A 20,462-nucleotide genomic window follows, 5' to 3' on the forward strand; every position below is an offset into this window, starting at 1 on the left:
TCTCTTGGAAAAGGCTAATATTAAAATTTACTGCTCTGATGTAATCAAAACTTCTCTCGTCTGAACACAGTTATAGACAATATTTCAAATTGTTCCCTTTATTAGCTGTTGATATTCATTCAATTATGCAATATACAATATTTTACAAAATATGAATCTAACAAATTTTAACTTATTTCAATAAACAAAAACTTTTTTCCGTATGAAACCTTACACTGTATGCAAGATTATTATTAATTGTAAGATCTATATTAACATGGTGGTAACGTGTAAGGAAAATAAGATCCTAAACTTTAGTTGAAGCAAATATAAGTCAACTGGAAAAATGATTTTCAGTAAATGAAAAGCAATTAAGCAAAAAAGGAGTAAAAAAAACAAAACAAAACAAAACAAACAAACAAAAAAAAAAAACAAAATAAGCATCAATAATGCAAATTATGCATTCTAAGAGAAAAATGCCTTGAAGTCCTGCAGTAACAAAATCATTAGACAAAAAATTAATTGCCTGATCCCTCTAATTCCAGAGGTGAAAAATAACTAACAATAATTTATGAGAAATTGACTGACGGAGCACTTACTTCTTATAAGTGATATACAAACTAACATATGGCAATGAACTGATATATAAAATCCTCTAGCAAAGAGACATCAAGTTCCCAAGCAAGAAAAGCATTGTAATAAAATGAGATCCAGTGTTTTTTATCAAAATGTAATGAATGTCCCATGAAAAAGGTTTGTTACAAATCGGCATCTTCCAGGAGGGTTCCTTAAGAGAGCCTTAATCACTTGATTTCCTTATTCAATTACAATGTACAACAACATGAAAACAGCATTAAATGTTGACAGAGCTTAATCACACATTATTTTTAACAGTTCATATCCCCTATTAACTGAAAATTTGCTTCCACCCATGTCCTACACATCTAGATGCTACTCTGAAAAGACACAATTGCTGATTCACAGCAGTTTCAGGGATCTGTCTTGAAATGCTCTTGAAACAACAGAGCTGCTTGGTTAATATTGATAAGTCAATTGCTTTTCATTCAATCCATTGGATTCTGTCATGTATTATCTTTGAATGAAAGAGATTCAAAGTCCCTTGATTTACATTATATGCAAAATAGCAATTTAGACATAATCAGACTAGATGCTAAATTATAACTGGATGCCAGAAAATGTCAAAACAGTCTCTATGGCCTATTGTTCTTGAACAATGTAATGTATGTATGACATATGCAGCAACCTTGTGCAACCCCTTTGCACCCCTAATGAAGGTGGGGGAGGGGAGGGAGAGGAGAACTGTGTATGATAACATCTGTTTCTTTGATATGTAAGTGATGATATTTAGTAGTCAGAGTATGTCATTTTAAGTATCTCCCTGATCTAAACACAAAAACATACAAAGAATGAAAGTGTTGTTGAGAAGAATTCATAACTTGTTAGCAATCTCTTTTTCTGTTCTCACAAGACCTATAACAAAACTGTCTCCTTCAGAGTAATGTGTTACATGTCACACCCAGTGCTCGTGAATGACTTTTCCACCTTTCCGATATCCTACAACTTGAAATGCAGATTCACTATTGTCTTGTTTAACTGTGTTTTCTGGTGGCCTGTAAAGTAAAGAGAGCTTGTATATAAAGCATGGTCATCTCTGGACATCACAAGTGTATAAATTACACTTACAATGATGATTACTGATTACTTGTTGCAAGGAATTAAAAACCTAGATGATCTGATTTTAGCATTTGACACTCTAGCATTAAGTTCCACCATAAAGAGAACTCAGTGGTAATCTGGGCCATTATCTTGTTCATGTGACAAGTTTTCTTCATTAGGTCATGAGCATGGGAAAAGGAAAGATATCAAGAGTCTGAAATTCTGGGGCTCAGTTTCATATGGGGCACTCAGATCTTTCTTTTATCCCATCCTCATGAACAAACTGAAAAACATCCATCTGTAACAGGTAATCAAGCTTAAAATTCATCACCTTAATTGTTGCAATAAATTACTGTAGCGAGGAAAAGATGGAGACGAGTTGGTGCGTCATATACACACATGTATTTCTTATTCAGCAAGCAACGAAAAAAAGAAATGAATTACTAGGCACTGTCCTACACATATACCTTTCTTTCTCCTCCCATTTCTGTTCCTCAACTCTTCTCTCTTCCCTGCTTCTTTCACTATCTCTCCAATGATTACCGTAACTTGCTCTTTGGAACCCAGAATCCTCTCTTGCTGCTGTGGAACTTCGACTACCTCCTGGTGATGACATAACATGCACAACAGAGCTTGTGAACTGCTGCTTTGGAGGAACTGAAGGAGCTTCAGAAGCAACAACCTTGTATTCTGAGGGAACAGAATTAACAACTTCTGCCTTTCGAAGAGGTTTTACAAAATCATCCACACATTTTCTTTGATTCTGGTAATCAACAGCAGAGTCACTATCCACACTTGAGCGTCTTAATCTCTTATCAGACACTGGACCATTTACAGCCCTCTGTAGAGATGATGCACTTTGATCCAGAGACTGCCTTTGCAGACCATTGTTGCGTTGTCTCTGGGATGGTTTAGAAAGGTGTTCCAAGTTCACATCGAGGCTTGGGATTTTCTGCATTTGAACAGCTACAGGAGACAGCCTTGGAGGTGACTGAGACCTGGTTGAGCTTGGTATGTCAAGTCCAAGTTTCTTCCGCAGTTCACTGTTTTCTTTTGTAAGCTTCTCCACCTTTTTTTCCAAATTCCTCTTCATTCGAGAGAGCTCTAGAGATTTCTCCATAGCCATATCATTGAAAACTGCATTAGACTTCTCCAAATCCTCTTTGGCCTTCTCAGCCAAATCAGCCTTTTCTTCTGCAACAAGTCTTGCTTCCTCTGTCTCTCGTAAATTCTGTTGTGTTAATTTTAACTCTTTTCGGATCTCATCAACCATAACTCTTAAGTTTTGAAGTTCAGATCCTTTACTTGCCTGAGACTGACGTACAGAGTTTAACTCTCCCTCAGAAGATTTCAATCTGGCAGACATTTCTTGTATTTCCTCATGAAGTTTATGCTTCTCTTGTTTCTCTTCTTCACAAACTGCAGACAACTCTCTCTTCTGATCATCCAAATTTCTCTTGATCAGTTTTACTTCCTCCTCTTTGGTTACTAAATTTTTATTGGATAGGGCTAAGTCATTCTTTAGCTTTTCAATGGTGTCCTCATATTCTTTGCAGAGTTTTTCAACTGACTGTTTCTCACTTGAAGTTCTTTGCAGTATTTCATCTTTTTCAGTGTTGCTTTTATTGGCGATTTGTAGCCTCTGAGCAAGTTCTTGATGAAGATTTCTTAGATTTGAATATGTTCCCTCTAATTCTTCTTTCTCTGTCTTGATTTTTGTTAACTCCTCAATGATCCCTTCAAGTTCAACAAGTTTTGATTCATGTTTTGTCTTTTCTTGATTAAGTGCTTCCATTTCTTTAGCCATTTGACGTTTTTCATTTGCAGTCTTAGCAACAGTCTCTGACAGACACTCACATTCACTTTTCAAATTATAAATTTCTTTCTTGAAAGCTTCCACTTCACTGCTGTGATCGTCATTAGTTCTACTAACTTCACTCTCTTTGTCTTTTTTACTTTTCTGCTTTTTCCCCTTTTCACTTGCACTTGCTCTCCACTTTTGTTTCTCTTCCCTCTCCTTTTCCAGATCTTCTTTCAGAGATGTTATCTCCTTCTCTGCCTTTTCCAGTGATTCATGAAGTGTGGATGTTTCCTTGTTCAGTTTTTCAAGAGCTGACTTCAACTGTAGAACATTCTGAGTGGGTTTAGGTGATGCATTTTCTGATACCTTTTCTTTTTGTTCCTTCAGTTGCTGTATTTCTTTTTCAAGTTGATCAACTTTCTTAGTCAAAGCACTCTTCTCTTTCTCAAGTAGGGTGCACTTTCTTTCCGATTTAGCTAGATCTTCTTTTGATTCCTAAGAAAAAATTAAAAGAGTGGTGAATTGTTAGCTCAACCAATAGTTGATGATGGCAGCCAATTCTCCTTCTCAGACCCACTTTGGTTCTTAATTAGAACAAATGAAAATAGACTCCACACACAATACAACCACTATCAACAAAATTGAGATGAGATCTTTATGAAAAGAAATGGCGATAACTTTCTCTACCTCTAGTTGTGATAACAAAACTGGAACTCTAAAGTCAACTGCCAGTGAGAGTTCAATAACATCAGTCCATATTCAACTTCATATGCTATAGAATCAAGTTGCATACTTAGAAAAGGTGAACGCTATTCCCTCAGAATAAAAATCAGTTCCAAGAAATGAAATTGAAAATTCAAAAATTTTACCTTCAGCATTACAACATTTCCATTTTGATCCCCACTGTTACTCAACCTCTTCTGCAAACTATCCACCTCTTCCTCAAGCTCTTCCCTGTCTAATTCTAGTTGTTCTTTCAAGGATTTCAGCTTTTTATTTTCTTTCTTTAAGCTTTCATTCAGCTTTTGCATTTCTGCTTGTTTTGATTGAGCATTTGTCAGTTCTTTAGTAATACTGCCTTCTGATTCCTCTGCCATTTGAAGAAGTTTTTTCAGGTTTGCATTTTCATCATGAAACAATTCCAGTTCTCTGGCCAATAAATTTGATGTATGATCACCCATATTAGTATTCTGACCTTTGCCTTTTAATTGTTCATTTTCTAAAGTTAACTTCTCAATATCCGCTTTCAAAGCAAGATTTTGTTGCTTTAATTCATGGGACAAATCATCACTCTCATCACCATTTTCCAAGCCAGCTGAATTATCTAAAAGTGTTTTCAAATGATCCACTTGATCACGCAAACCATCACACTCGTCCTGCAGAGCCTCTTTCTCAAAAGCCACATCAGATGAATTCAGCACATGATTCTGAATTTCTGTTATTGTCTCTTCAATATCTTTCAGCAGAGAGTTCCTTTCCATTTCAACAACAGACCTCTCTTCTTCTAATTTGCTGGTGTTAGAATAATGGTCCTCTATTTCTGCTAGACTGTTTTCTATCTCTTGAACAAGACGATCTTTCCGCATAACAAGTGGGGTTCCAGATGATTCCACTCCATTACCATTCTCATGAGTGTCATCACCTCTGACAAACAAATCTGTATTATTCTGCTTAACTATACTACTGGGTAAACTGGTTTGATGGAAAGCAGAAACAACTCTCTTGGGCTTTGCAACTTTGTTGAGAACTAGTGATTCCCTAGGTAAGCCATTTATCATCTCTTTCGGCATGCTATTCTAAACAATAGATTTTAATATGCAGCTTTTTTAACCAGTCAAGGGCTCAGCAAGACACAAAAGACTTGAACTGTATAATTGATGCACTATAAATGACCTGAAAGAAGACAAAGAGAACTGTCAAAATTTTGTGCACTAATTAAATTTTCACAGCATAGTCCATATCCATGAATACTTTGTTTGTGTAATGTAATTCATGCGTAAGTTATCATTGTCATACCTGTTTTAAAAGTGATCAGTGTAAAATAACATTCTTCAGTTTCATATTGGTTTATTAGGACATAATGGCCAAAAAGGATTGAAAAAAAAATCATGGTTATCATCAGTGTTAACAAAGAAACATCGCAAGAGGGAAGCTATTACAGGTCAACCATGATCATTTTTAGAACAAGTTAGCATTGTTTTCATTTTCAGTTATTATGTGTAATTGGCGAGTCATTGATGATCAGATGCAGACAGACATCTGGTCTCTAAGACATGGTCCATGCATCAACTATGAAAGCTACTGATATAAGTGTAAAAGATTGTGAAGATTAACCATAGAATACTCATTAGTAGGTGCAGGTGTATGCACGGTGACAAAATTCAAAGCAGCATAATTCTGTAACAGTTATACAAAATCATTGATAGAGATTCTGCACTTATGGACTGAGCAATAATATAGCTTCAGTTGGCATATATGGAAAATTCAACATTAACAAAAGATGGATAAATAGTATTGAACATGAAGATCTCTTTTTAATGCCATTTTTAGTAGTCTGTGAAAAAGACGCACTTTAAGACAAGGATTAATGATCAGCTAATTAAATAATTCATGGATTAAACCGCTTGAGGGCTCATTCTGTCTCATTTAAGATAACTACAAAATTTTTATGCAAAATTTTTCATAGAAACATCATTTTTTCATTGAACACCAGACTAAAATTGTTTCAACAAAGAGTTCTGCATTTAATAACACTGCACCTAAATAAGTTTGTACATTCAAATTCAAACCAATTTTCCTACAAAGACCAAATCTAAAGCACTACAAAATCCCTTCCTTTAAGACATCAGAAAAAAATTCAAAATTTTAATGAAATATATAATTTTGACTGAAATTATCATATATTGAAAAAACATAATTATTGAATACACTTAGATTAAAATAAAAAGCTTTTGGACCTCCATGACTATCGACATTATCAAAACATTGGTCAAGTATAGTTTCTGGAATAGAACAAGTTGCCGTATGAAAATTTACAACCTATGATACTTCATGTTTACAATCCGATTAAAAATAAGCCAAACACATTCCTCAACAAGGCCAATAAAAAATTTTCAAACAGCATAAACAATAATTTATTCCATGGAAATGTCAATCAAATTAAAATAGAATTATATTACAATGAACCTCTGTAAGGTCCCCAGAAATTATTCATAGCCAGAAAAATGTTCTGCCAACCTTCTGTTTGTAATTGTGTGGATTACATGTAAGGAATACTGTGTACAAAAGATAATTTCATTGTAAAAAACTAAGAACCTAAGTTTGTCAATATCTTTGCCGTCTTTAAGGAAAGACTTAAGCCTATTATTCAAACATGGTCAAACTTTTTCACTGTCCATAATAAAACATTGCCCACTTGATAACTAACCTTAGCAGACTTTACAATCCTGTGAGAGATAATATTTTCCTTGATGGAGGGAGGCACAAATTTCCCCTTACACCTTAGGTATAGATAAATGATGTAATATTTTCCACCTTCACCCCTTTTAGGCTGCCTTTTCCTTAATTGTTCACATGACAAAGAATCTATTCATAAAGGTTTAAGGGTGCTAATGGTGGCATTTTGCACCTGGTGAGGCGGTATCGAGCTGTGAGATACAAGCTAATACATAAGACTTTAGTGATCACAAGGTAGAGCTTGTGATACACAGTATCTAATCAAACTCAGGTCAACTATTTGTCATGTGGAAATAATAATAATTGTTTAACCATTTGAGCTAGATCAGTGAGTAATTTTTCCGAAAATAAGAATTTACTCATACATGGGACATGTTAAAACATGGATAATCCTGATCAACTATGGAATTTGTAATATAATTTAAATTAACCATTCCCAAATGATGTTTACAAACTTTTAAGACCTTGATAAATTAAACATAGTAATTTGTTATAAAATCATAGCAGCTGGTTTGGAACAAAACAAGACCTCAGTAAATATAGCTGAATTAAATCAAAGATGGTAGTTTGAAGTATTCCAATATTACCATCCTCAACCATAAGAGCACATTGTGATTAATTAAAGACGGGATGAATGAAAATACACTGTGCAAATAAGTAATATTTAGGAGAGTTCAATTTAACCTCAAGAGACACTGCAGAATAATAGCCTTGCATTCTATCGACTTGTCTCATTGAAGGATGTTACTAATTGACAAAAGAAGATGACAAGAGGAAAAATAAGATGACGTTGCATGCAAAAATGCCGAAACAAGGACACATTGCCGCAACTGGTTTGTGGTTAAAAATTCCAATTTCAGGTGATATACACTTCAGAGTGCCCTAAGCCTAACTGATTGCCCTAACTTTGTTTAACTGCGCGTGAGGTATCATACGTAAACAAGCGAGGCATTCTGTAACCTAACCAGATCCATTCGGAGCAGGTCTATCATAATGATACTGAAATCGGCTCAAAAATTAAACCAAAAGCGAACATACTGAAGACTCCACTGGGTACGTTATTAAACTTGCCACGTTCGACGCGAGCGCTGTTGAAATCGAGACCAAATTTAATGGAAATAAATGCTCAGACTAGCTTATCATAATTGAAATAGCGGTACAACATAGCTTCACGATCCTTGGAGAAGAATACTTTTGGTTTAGTTCACGTCATACGAAGAAAGCGGAAGCCACACTCGCACTTCTGGAACAATACTTCATACGAAATATCCGTAGACGCACGAGTGACCACAACTTGTCAAAAATGTCACGAACGAATATGTTCGCTGTGTTCCATACAATCACATACTAAAATTGGACAACATCCATCCCTTTTCACAGTTCAAACAACGGATCATGCAGTCACTTAAATATGTCACGATTAAAGTATTCATTTCTTCATTTACAAGAAAAAACCATAATTCTTTTCCGAAAACGTTTTTCAATCGAAAAGAAATTTGATCGTATCGACGAACCATCGAGAGGTTGTACGACGGACAGAGATTCCAGTTAGTCTAAACTACGAATTATTCCAGACGATGTTCAAAATACATCATAGCCAATAAGACGACAGTTAGTCCGTATTGCTTCAGTATTCTACTTGATAAGAAAAATTTGCCCAAGACTGAAAAGTTTTGCAAAAATGCGATCGACCGCTTACTGCGAAGGGTACTCACCGCGGCTGGAAATTTGTGTTTGGTACCAGATATTGTAACTGAATGAATCCTTAAAATGGTAAACCAACTCTGGAAGTTTTCGTATCTTAGTTATTTACGATATAAACTCCATAGGCCAAATTCCAGAACACTCACACGAAATCCTTGACGAACTAAACAACTCGCTCTCGATACTATAAACCATCCGGAAACTGGCTCTGAAATCCAAACACTGACCTATCACCTGATTGGTCCATTTCTGAGCCAATAAGTTGTCATTGGCTATACGCAAAATAATAGACTGTTGGATACCATTGAAAAGCGGTAATAGGTCACAAAGAAATCCTTTTGTTTTTCGCAACAGCACAACTTGTGAAATTTTAATTTTGATTTCAAAATAAGATAATTAAGTTTCTGAAAGATGTTGCATACAGGTAAATAAATCACCATGATCCTTGTTAGTGCTTTAATTAATTCAAGCTCAAAAGAAACACCAACATCTGTCTCCGAGATATTGTGTTTATAATCCAAAGATTTATTCTTTCCCAGCAGCGTGTTGTTAGGGAAATGCTGGTTAAAATATCATTGTGTATTAATGTAAATAAGGCTATAATTAAATTCAAAGCCTTCTTTTTCTTAGTTAACACCTTTAGGGTAGAGGTTAATTTCAATTTAAAGTGGCACTTACAGAAGAAGTCAAACAATGATCCCATTTATCTCCTGGAGGCTACACACAAAAACTTTAAGTGTAAACATTAAACTGGCAACATCAAAATCTTAGAGTTAAGTGAAGGGGTAGGAAAGTTTGTTTATTTCAGCAACGTTTAAAGAACCATGCATATTCTCAGTTAGTCAAGTAATTGGTAGCCATGGGTCAGTGAACAAGACTCAATATTTACCTCTGATTTGATGAATCATGTGCATTTATTATCATATGAAGGAAGTTTGCTCATTTGCCTGTTGAACAGTTGTCTCAACCAGCATAGGTTGAAGAATTCCCTGTAGTATCAAGATTAAAATGGAGAAAAAGAAAGCTACACAAAGTCTTCCATTTCTTTGCTTCTTCTTTCTCTCATCTTTCCCTTGTTCTGGTCTTACTTACAAGAAAGCTTTTTAGCCAGCAATGGCTGAGGAACTAATCCCTCCAAGAGCAATAATGACTCCAGCTTTTGGGTTTTCATATTTATTTCTCCTCATTGTACCACCAATTTTTAAACAACTCCCACCTAAAAGAACATTGTAAAGGGTACATTAACCTTGAGTAGTTCAACAGTATATATAAAATTTTAATACATTCACAGCTCAATAGAATTATTCCATAAAAAAAAGGATATTACTAAATGAAGAACAAGTTTTCTAGGGAGCACAGACTAAATCACCCTTAAAGTTTAGGGTGGCCCTTGGACTAACGAGACTGAAAGAGCAACAGAAGATTTTTTTACATAAACAGTTAGAAACAATAGCTAAGCCTTTTTTTTTGGCCAGGTTATAAAAATTTGTCTCATAAAGACTTAAATGGCTGGGTATCTTACCCTCTTGAACAACAGCCTTTAGACACCCAACAATTCTGCTATAAGCAAGCTGTGAACTGCAATAAGCAGCCATTGTTTGTTTTAGTAGAATTTTTAACAAACCTCATAAATAATACCACATTTTTACAACCATGACTTATGAACTTTTAAAGCTCTAAAATCCATGAATGAAGAATACATTCACTGCTGCTAGGCAACCAAGAATTCAGTAACAATCTGGGTGATGAGTTTCTAGCTAGTAAATTTCTTCTATTCAACATCTCTGCATTCAAATACTCTTTACCTTTCCTTCTCCTCTAAATGGGAAATAAAGATACAAATTTAGAAAAGGCAATGCATGCAGAGATCAGATAATTAGAGGGGTTAACTGCTAAATAGTCTTCAAACATAACCTTATAAAAGATATGAGAATACTACCAAACAATCCTTAGAGATTATAGGAAAAGTAAAACAAGAAAGGTGGGATATTTGTTAAAACATGTGTATAAGACAATTATTACCAGAGCTGAGGATCATATGTTTTGCTATGTTATGAGTGCATTTATAAATTGGTTTTTACTAAAACAACTGCTATGACTACTGCTACTACTAATGTCATCAATACAATTATTACGATTATTGTCTCTGTCTTCAAATACTAATAAATGAATATTAAAGATGATAACCTCATGCTGTTGTTCTGTTTGCTGATGTTGGTGTCACCTGTGGGGCTGGTTCAGGTGGAGCATGGAAGAAATACAACTACAAACAAAATAAAGTTTAGTATGATGGTCTACATTCAAATGAAAAGGAAACAGATACCTAGTTGACCTACTCAAAAATGATTCTCTTTAACAAAAAAAATCAACTCAGAACCCCAATGCAATGAATAAAAATATCATACCTTAAATCCAACAGCCAAAAGGCCATGAAGGAGAAATATGACTGCAAGAACAATGCCAGCTACCTGAATGAAGCAGATTTGAAAAAAATCTTAGTTAACGATCCAGCTCTCGAACCAGAAAATGCAGACAAAACAGAAATAAATAAAAGGCTAATGACAGAAACTGAGTTGCAAGTTTCCTCACAGCTTCATACCTTTTTGTCATCATCTTCAACCGCCGGCCAAAATGTTAACAATAGCACAGCACCTGTAAAATTGTCACAGTGGCTATTACAAAGTTGCCTTCAAGGAAAAAACATTGTTTCACTTAAAACACTATGTCTTAGTTTTTTCCTTACCTGAGAGAATCATTGCTATCATAACAAGAAGCCATCTTAACCATTCCAATGGGACAACCCATAACACCTGAGGGGAAACAATATTAATATTATTCACTGTAGAAATATTTTGAACAGCCAGTCAGTCTGTCAGTTGTCCAACATGAAATACGTCTCTCCTTAACATACACAAAGAGAATCTATCCACGGAAATCTGAAGATTGTTCACTGAAACAAAAAAAATTCTCAGAATGGCAGTATGAGTGATTATTGCAGAAAGATAAGTGACTTAAGATCTTGGGAGTGAAAGAGTTGAGAATTTTTGGAGAGGTCTTCTTATCTATTTATTTCTTTATCTAATATATTTCATTCATCTCTCACAACTTACTGATATTGGGACATAGATGGACAAGGAATAACCATAAACACAGAGTATTTCTAGAAAGGAATATCCTGCATTGCTTCTTCTCCAAAGAAGAACTCCCCAAAGAGCTGTTGGTACCAGGAAGGCATATGTGTATATGGCTGCTGCAGCCAGAGTAACTGTCATGGATGAAAATGTGATAGTAGTAATTACTGACAATAGTTTTATAAAAAAGCTTACGTGTTAAGAAAGTTGTGACAAAGAATGGTCTTATTAGGGGGCGCACTGGCAAATAATAATGTGGGCAACCAAGGCTAGAAGATTCTCTACATCCATGGAACAGGTGATAGGAATAGAGAAATATTTCACTTGGAATTTTACCTTTGTGGAAATCATACACCCATTCATGGTCTCCACTGTTAATCAGATAGCTTGCCAGGTTACCAGATATTGCTGTTGTAAATACAAGTGTTGCACACACCCAGAAGGGACCTAAAATTTAAGCAATGTCAATAATTGAAGTAATTTTCAAAACATACCTTTTAAATATATCCTGTACTGTTAAAAAAAATGATAGATACAATGACATTTATACTCTACCATAAAGATCAGGATTTGGACGAATAAAAGACACAAGGTAGTTTTTCTTGTAGACTGGTACCATTGATCCTATAATCCTCCTAAGGACCTTAAAAACAAAAAAGTTATGTTGGTTTAGGAGGCCTAGAGAACCACAGAACAATCCAGGAAGAACTTGAATGTTTCAGAGGTGAAAATCAATCTCTCAATTTCATTGAAAACAGTTCATTTTATGCAAACTTCTTCAAAAACAAAATTAAAGGCAAAACACTGTTAGTATCCTTAAAAATTTTCATGGCTTCAATATGTAATAATCTTACTTGGTATGTGTCCACATCAAAAAAGGTTTGGTAATATTCAAATGTCCAGAAAGGTGGTTGTTTTCGCTGTCCAGCTAAAAGCTAAAAACACTAATTAATATAATTAAAACCAGTATAACTGCAAAACTAAAGTCAAGTTATGACGTTAACAAGCAGCATGAAATTAAACTAAGCTATGCAAACCTCTGTTTTATCTTCTTCATCATCTGCAAGTGAAGAAAACAGCAAATTAAAAGAATGATTCTGCAACCTCTTAATTTTATAGCAGAGAAGGATAATGCAGTCATAAAAGAACCTTCATTCTTATCATTACTATATGTAGTCACTCCCAATTTTGATTTTTAAAATTCAGCTTTACACTGCTGGTTTTCTTCTGGTGATGAAGTTAACCAATCACAAATCAAATAAAGATTCCCATCTTGAACTATACACAATCTGATCCACTGATGCACAAGAGAGAGTCGCTATGCATTGATCTGTTACTATTCTTAATTTGAACAGAATATGTATTAAAGGACTACCATCAGAGAAGTCTTCCAGTGACTGTGTTTTCAAATTAGCAGGGATCGTTCTTCCAGGTTCTTCACCAATATTACCAACAGTGTTAAGATTATTTATGTCATCTCCTTTAGTAAAATCTGAAAGAAAAAAGGCCTCTGGTTAACTCCAGCCACAAATTGCACAATGTGTTTGTAAGGGTATGCTTAATTTGCTCAGCATCACAAATGCAAATGACTCATTAAAAAAGGTAATGAAAATGATACTGCACAGGCCAATAATTTTCAAATTATTTTGATTATTGTGTTTTGATATTTTTTCACCTTATCAAATTTAATTTCAAACCTTGGAATGTGAAGTCTTCACCAGCTCCTCCTCCATCCTCCATCTAAAAAATAATTCATTAATATGCTAATTGCACAGTTTACATCCAAAACTTTTGGCTCAAGCATTGTTTTCGAATAAATATCGAATTATGATTCTTTTTTATTAAAAAATAAATAAATAAGAACGAAAGCTTCCTCTGTTCAAAACTCAGTAATTAGTATTTAAATCGTGCCCTAAAAGCCACAGGTCACTGATTTGATTCAGGTTTTGTGACCGAAGCTGAACCCATTCAAAGCTAAACACATACAAACTTTTTGAATACCACCGTCGCTTTAATTCAATGAAAATGAACTTAAGGCAAGGGATAATCCAGGAGTAATTCAAGAAAATGTAAAGCTCCATAGCGTATAGCTTGCATTAGGCAGCATGGAAAATACATTAGATCAGGTTTTGCTGAATTTAAATATACTTTTTATTCAATACAGCTAACGAAGAGTTTCATAAGCAAATAATTAATTTATTTTATTTGTGAAGTCTAATTAATGAAAGGTTGGGAAATAAGCTGTTTTACCTTCACGTCAACAAGGCCGACTTCATCATCACTCTCCGCCATTTTGATTTTCGTGCATGCGTGGAAGGGGCATGAGCTTTGCGATGAAGCCGCTGATGTATTAAATGTGGTCCCATTTTCGGCCCTCCACGTGATGATTTCCACTTTACTATTTTTATTTTCAAAAATTCAGCACGTTCAAAATGATAATCCCAAGTGTATATCTGAAAGGAGGGACTCTAGTGGATCCAAAGGATGGGGAAAAAATTGAAGATGTAACAGGCTGCCTCGATACAATTTCTTTGTGCCCAGAGTTTACCATCGTTTATCTTGATAAAGTCCAGGAGACAAAAGAATTTGGAAAGAAAGTTATGCATAGGACCTCTTGTTGCGTAGAAATTGAACTGAATTCTGAAGACGAGGTCTTAGATATACTGGATTCTGGTGCTAACAGTGTCATCCTTAACAAAGATCACCAACTGCATAGCCTGGGAGAATTTTTACCCAGAGAAAGGATTGTCTGCAAATTACCTGATCTAGAGTGCTCTGTAGCTGAGTTGGCCGAAGAAATCAATGACCTAAAACACAGATCTAGCACTTTTCTTTTGTGTCCTAAAAAAGCTTCCCTTGCTGATGAATCATGCCTTGTCGAGTCTATAAAGGAACTAAAGACCCACCTGTGTGACGATGTGAAACTCATACTATCAATCGATGGGGTGATTTTGTCCTCAACCATCTCACAGCTTCACTTCCTCGGAGTTCAGGTTCAACTAAGTACAACTTGGTTGCTAAATGATCTCAGTCTTGGAGAGATTATCGCATCCTGTCTTAAAAGTGACCGATCTGATGGACTCTACCCAACTCTTGTGGTAAGTCTCTTATGTATATGACATGGGTCAGTTGTGGGAGGTTTTAAGGTGCATGTCCAGAAAAGGTAGTGATTTACTATGGTAGAACAACTTGAAATGCCACCAAATGCAGGTAAGATGCTAGTTTAGGATCCTTTCCCCACCACTTCTCATGGTAAAACCCTGTGCACACCCCTCATTAATTTCAACCAGTGCTTGTTGAGGGAGGAGGTGGCTTGGAGAGAGGAGGGAGGGGGTGGTATGTTTTGAAGGAGCTGATAAGGTACAGAAAGTAAGATAAGATGTCAGATGCATGATAGAGTCTGAATCTGGTGAGGCAGAGGTGTGGGACTCAATGTGAAACATAACTCAGTTTTTTTTCTTTAATTTTTATTAAACTGCACACTTTTTTGTTGTCATTCTCAGACAGATGAGCATAATATTGCATTAGGATTGTGTTATTCAAGTTCTGAGAGTATTCAAGAAGCAGTGAAAACCAAGAAAGGGGTGTATTTTTCAAGAAAAAGAGGATTATGGAGGAAAGGGGAAACATCTGGAAACCAACAGGTAAATTCTTGAGTATGAAAAAAAAATGATGTATAAGTCTGAGTTGGTGAAGAAAGCAAGCTCTTACTCTTAAAGTCTACTTTTTGGATTTTGGAAAAAGCAAACTTTGGAGCTAACTCTCTTTTTCTAACACAAAGAATCTTTGTCTTGTCCGAGCTTAAGGATTGAATTTTCAAATAAAATTTTGTTTGCAGGATTTATTGCAAATTCATTTAGACTGTGATTGTGATACCCTGAAGTTTGTTGTACGTCAGCTTGGACAAGGATTCTGCCACCTTAACACATGGACTTGCTTTGGAGATAACAATGGTTTACCATTACTGATGAATACATTAAAGTCCCGCAAAGAGTCAGCTCCTCCAGGATCCTACACAAGTCGCTTGTACAATGACAGTAAACTGCTGCATGCCAAGATCCGTGAAGAGGCAGAGGAATTGTGTGAATCTGAAACAAAAGAGGAGATTACTTGGGAAGCAGCTGATGTTTTGTATTTCACACTAGTGAAATGTGCCAAGGCAGGTGAGTAAAAGCTGTGTTTAGGGAAGGGGAAGATGAGTGACAATGATTGTCTGTTGGGTACATTTTTATGGATTGTCAATGTCAGAGAGAAACAGATATCTGGAGGGGGGGCAGGGAGACAGTTTTAAGACATTGGGGGAATTGCTGGTTTAAGAGAGGGAAGTCTACCCATGAAGTAAAGAAACTATTATGATAATAGTAATGATGATGATAAAAGTGTTGAACAAAGCAATGACTTATTTTAGAGCTTTGTATTTGTTTGAAATAGAAAATCAGATTTTGTTGTTACATTCCTTTTTCTTAGGAGTTTCTCTGAGTGATATTGAAAAAGTTCTGGATCAAAGGTCACTCAAGGTTAGACGACGTCCTGGTAATGCAAAACTTGGCAAATTGTCTCCCTGTAATGGCCATTCTATAACCAAGACAAAAGTACATGCTCCTGCCCAAGCTAACTCATCTACAGTCAGTGTACAAAACTCTGTTTTAAGAAGCTTTGATTTTGAGCTTCTTAGTGATAAGGAATTACAAGATCTTTGTAAACGTCCTGCAGTGGTTGACAAAGAGAAACTAGAAGCTATTGTGGGACCGATTTTGACCAATGTGCGAACTTATGGAGACAAGGCTTTGCTGGAATTAACAGAAAGGTTTGATAAAGCTAAGCTGAGTAGCCCTGTGATCAACATGTCTGCCACAGATGAACCAGTTCTTGATAAGGAGGTCAAAGATGCAATTGATTTGGCTTACAACAACATCTACAAATTCCATAAGGCACAACTTGACCTGGAGCCTCTTGTGGTAGAAACATGCAAGGGTGTGGTGTGCTCTCGACATGTTCGACCCATTGAAAGAGTGAGTAAACACTTCAAAATTCCATCTTGTGGTTAAATTAGCTGGTATGGTGTGCTCATGGTATTTATAGCAGTTCAGCATTGCTGAATGAACAATAAATCAATTGTATTCCATCTGATATCAGTCAAGGGGATCTTGTTTTTCTGGAAGTTCTTTCCTCTTATTTCAACTCAAACAGAAGTCTTCTTCAATTTGTTTTTGATTTATTTGGAGGTCTGTTAAGGGTCATGCACTGCCAATCCCTTCATAGTTTGCTGGTTAACAGCTCTTGTTTGAAATTTGTTTGTTGCAGGTTGGCTTGTATGTTCCTGGTGGTAGTGCTGTTTTGCCATCAACTGCTCTTATGCTGGGTATTCCAGCCCAGGTAGCAGGGTGCAAAGAGGTTATTCTGGCCACCCCACCCAAGCAGGACGGTTCAGTTTCTCTTGAAATCCTTTACATTGCAAAGAAAGTTGGCGTCTCCAAAATATTACTAGCAGGTACTGAAATTATTGGTCATGGAAAGAAAACAGTATCAGAGGTTGCATTTGATCAGGTGTTTGTGTTATCCCATTGTTGAATGCAATAAACCTGAATGCTTCAGGTTCATTGAGATTCTTAATTTTTTTGAGGAAAAAATTGAACCTTTGAATTTTACTCTTTTTTTTTAAGTAATTGAGCTCAGCACCAAAGGATTTTTATTTTTGAGTCAGGTGGGGCTCAAGCGGTGGCAGCAATGGCTTATGGAACAGAAAGTGTTCCTAAAGTGGACAAACTGTGTGGTCCAGGGAACTCATTTGTAACTATGGCCAAAATGTTGGTGCAAAATGATAGCTCAGCTTGTGTCAGTATTGATATGCCTGCAGGACCATCAGAAGTTATGGTGTGTAAAATCAATATTAGTTACTTAGTAACTCTAAGTGAAAAAGAATCTATTGGAGTTCTGTTATCTTGAATCTGAAAAAGGATATGTCAGATATATTAAATATATCTATAAACTAAAGCCTAACCCTAAGGCCCAGAGGCTGGTCACTGTTTCTTAGGGACCCAAGCAGGGCTTTTCAATGGTGTCATACACTGCCATCATGAATGTAGAAGCACACCGTAATACTTTTTTGTTCAACTACACTTATAATTACTCTTAATATTAACTAGTTTCTCATTTGGGTAGCAGTGATGGGGGTTGGTGTGCATGTCACACCCACAGTAGATCTCTACCCCCATCTTTGGGTGCAAAACACTCAGTATCTTGACTTTCTCTGGTGCCATTAGTAATGGTACAATCATTATATCACTTTATTTTGTATCCTGGGTACTCCATGCATCTTTGCTTCAGTTTTTTATATATCTTTCTTGTTCTTCTGTAATCAACAGGTCATTGCTGATGCAATTGCAGATCCCTCATTTGTGGCAGCTGATCTGTTGTCCCAGGCAGAGCATGGAACAGACAGTCAAGTGGTGTTGGTAGCTGTTAATTTGAGTGATAACCAGCTTGCCATGATTCAGGTGACAGATTATATTTTTATTTTTACCTGATAAGTTTGAGTATTCAGATTATTTGTTTGCTAGATAATGTATGGATATTTTAGGGAGACGTTACATGTAAATCACTTTTTCTAGTTCAAGGGTTAATTTGCCCTTAGGTGGTTATTAAGTGAAAGAGCAAAACATGGATTTGTTTTGGCAAAAAAAAATGTAGTCTTCATAAGATATTTAATTGGTGCCTCATTAATATATAGTTCATTTTTTCATAATTTTTTAGAGTCAAGTGGATGCTCAAGCAAAGAAACTGCCTCGGGAAAAAATTGTCAGAGAGTCTCTCTTAAAGAGTTTTGTAATAAAAGTGTCAAATATGAGTCAGGCTCTGTGCTTCAGTAACAAATATGCTCCAGAACATCTCATCATTAACACAAAGGTTTGCTAACGGGCAAGATACTTTGAATGTTGTTCCAAGTGTGTGAGCCCAGTTGTACAAACATACCGTGGTATAAGATTTAATCATGGAGAACTGCTTTGAAGCTTAGAGTTGCAAACATATTAAAAGGCATAATAAGAGGCGTAAGGGCTTCTTCCTGTCCTGTGTGACTCATGTGCCTTGTATGTTTAAATCTAACTTAACCCTCTACACCCTAAAATTAGTGTGCATATTCTCCAAACTTTTCTCTATACATTTCCTGTAATATAGTAAGGAGAGTTTGCCTGACAATTGGGAGCTTCTTGAGTTTGCAATCATTTCCTTCATTCTCTGTTTCATTTCCTGACACTGTTGGGAGAAATTAGATCCTTATCACTCTTGTGGGGTAAAGGGTTAACAGGCAATAAGAGAAGTTTGAAGAAGCTTATATCATATAGAGGAGGGGAAAAAATTAAATTAACAATCACAACCTTGCTGAAATAATTTTTTTCCGTTTATATTGTTTTAATATCATATAATTTGTTTGCTTTCTAGAATGCTGAAGATTCTTTAAAAGATATACAGAATGCAGGGTCTGTATTTCTTGGGCCATATTCTTCAGAGAGTTGTGGAGACTATGCAAGTGGTACAAACCACACCCTTCCAACATATGGCTATGCACGCATGTACAGTGGTGTATCAACAGCATCATTCCAGAAACACATCACAGCCCAGCATGTAACAGAGGAGGGTTTGGCTAACATTGGACCAGCAGTGGCAACACTTGCCGCTGTGGAGAAACTTGATGCTCACCGTAATGCAATTTTGATCAGGCAGAAACAGTTAAATGTCTGATTGTAGAAATTTATAGTGCCATTTGAGAGTGTCAGTATGAACTGTTACTTTTATAATCTAAATAAAATCAATAAAATAAGATAAGTATTTTCCTAGGAGTTCAAGGCTTATTAAGCTTTATAAACCATTGAGGAACATTTGTTAGAATAGAGTGTTATGGTCTACAGCTAATTGTACATGTAAGTTAGAGTTGAAAATTCTAACCTTTAAAGAGAAACATATGACATAATGAACATGTTATTTAAGGAGGCATATTTATTTGTAGGAGTTAACAAACTGTGTGGCCAAATCTTTGTTTTCCACCCATGGAAGGTATTCTGTCTTCCCTACATGGTAATGACATTTGCTTGTTCAAGGCAATTTGTTTGGGGGGATGACTGAAAGAGGGGGCTAAGTTGCAGAAACCCTGGTACTTACCCACTCATTTGTGTGTATTCACTTACCACTAGCTCAGTAGAGGCAACATTGGTTTAAGTTGTTCAGAGAGCTGAACTGAAATGTTAGTCATCACCAAATGAATTAAGGGGGTACATTCTAAACAAACTGTGGTGTTGCATCACTGGGGGCATTCAAGATAATTTGGTTTTATCAGCTGAGATGATAAAGTAACTGGCCACTATAGACAGTTTTTCAAGCTGACACCTGCAATTTTTATAATCAACCTGGTTGATGTGATCATCATTAGTCTGAATCATGATAGGTACCTTTTTGCAAAAGTCTTCCCACCTTGCAATGTGTTGATTGTTTTTCAATTTGGTACAACACTACATAAGGGTTACAGCAATAAAGAAACTTCCATTGTTTTGGTGTCATGTGGTGCCACATCCTTTAATATTTCTGCTCTCTAAAGTGGTGTTTGCCAGTAGTGAATGAAGAGTTCTGATCCATCAATAAACTTGCTTGGCTCTGTTCTGTTCATTGGTTGAACAGAGTATCATTGAGTAAGACTTACAAGGTATACACAAATAAGTTAT

At 35.8% G+C, this 20,462-nt stretch overlaps 3 protein-coding genes across 5 annotated transcripts; 1 reads left to right on the forward strand and 2 right to left on the reverse strand.

The window, feature by feature from the left end:
- Positions 1-82: 82 nt before the first annotated feature.
- On the reverse strand, positions 83-8,908 carry LOC113676646 (uncharacterized). 2 transcript variants are annotated; one of them, XM_027193327.2, is made up of 4 exons: positions 8,629-8,908; positions 4,327-5,350; positions 2,124-3,952; positions 83-1,610 (listed from the first exon to the last, which is right to left on the reverse strand). In XM_027193327.2, the coding sequence occupies exons 2-4, from the start codon at positions 5,245-5,247 to the stop codon at positions 1,511-1,513; spliced, it is 2,850 nt and encodes a 949-aa protein (XP_027049128.2). In that variant the 5' UTR covers positions 5,248-5,350; positions 8,629-8,908; the 3' UTR covers positions 83-1,510. The 2 variants fall into 2 exon arrangements, with proteins under 2 accessions (XP_027049128.2, XP_089044207.1); XM_089188081.1 differs by lacking the exon at positions 8,629-8,908 and having other exon boundaries at positions 4,327-5,382.
- Positions 8,909-9,774: 866 nt separating this feature from the next.
- Positions 9,775-14,075, reverse strand: LOC113676664 (protein YIPF1). Of its 2 annotated transcripts, XM_089188104.1 has the most exons (14): positions 13,999-14,075; positions 13,446-13,488; positions 13,124-13,240; positions 12,786-12,808; positions 12,603-12,683; positions 12,304-12,391; positions 12,085-12,195; positions 11,728-11,882; positions 11,361-11,427; positions 11,217-11,269; positions 11,023-11,085; positions 10,805-10,880; positions 10,423-10,435; positions 9,775-9,833 (listed from the first exon to the last, which is right to left on the reverse strand). In XM_089188104.1, the coding sequence occupies exons 1-12, from the start codon at positions 14,038-14,040 to the stop codon at positions 10,806-10,808; spliced, it is 918 nt and encodes a 305-aa protein (XP_089044230.1). In that variant the 5' UTR covers positions 14,041-14,075; the 3' UTR covers positions 9,775-9,833; positions 10,423-10,435; position 10,805. The 2 variants fall into 2 exon arrangements, with proteins under 2 accessions (XP_089044230.1, XP_027049148.2); XM_027193347.2 differs by having other exon boundaries at positions 9,775-10,435.
- A 25-nt stretch (positions 14,076-14,100) lies between these two features.
- Positions 14,101-20,291, forward strand: LOC113676644 (uncharacterized). Its single transcript, XM_027193325.2, has 9 exons — positions 14,101-14,846; positions 15,252-15,392; positions 15,587-15,911; positions 16,216-16,760; positions 17,053-17,239; positions 17,453-17,622; positions 18,114-18,245; positions 18,502-18,654; positions 19,189-20,291. The coding sequence occupies exons 1-9, from the start codon at positions 14,181-14,183 to the stop codon at positions 19,486-19,488; spliced, it is 2,619 nt and encodes an 872-aa protein (XP_027049126.2). The 5' UTR covers positions 14,101-14,180; the 3' UTR covers positions 19,489-20,291.
- The last annotated feature ends 171 nt before the right edge of the window (positions 20,292-20,462 follow it).

Source organism: Pocillopora damicornis, chromosome 11 (assembly GCF_964200805.1).
Source record: "Pocillopora damicornis chromosome 11, jaPocDami1.2, whole genome shotgun sequence".
Classification (NCBI taxonomy): Eukaryota; Metazoa; Cnidaria; class Anthozoa; order Scleractinia; family Pocilloporidae; genus Pocillopora; species Pocillopora damicornis.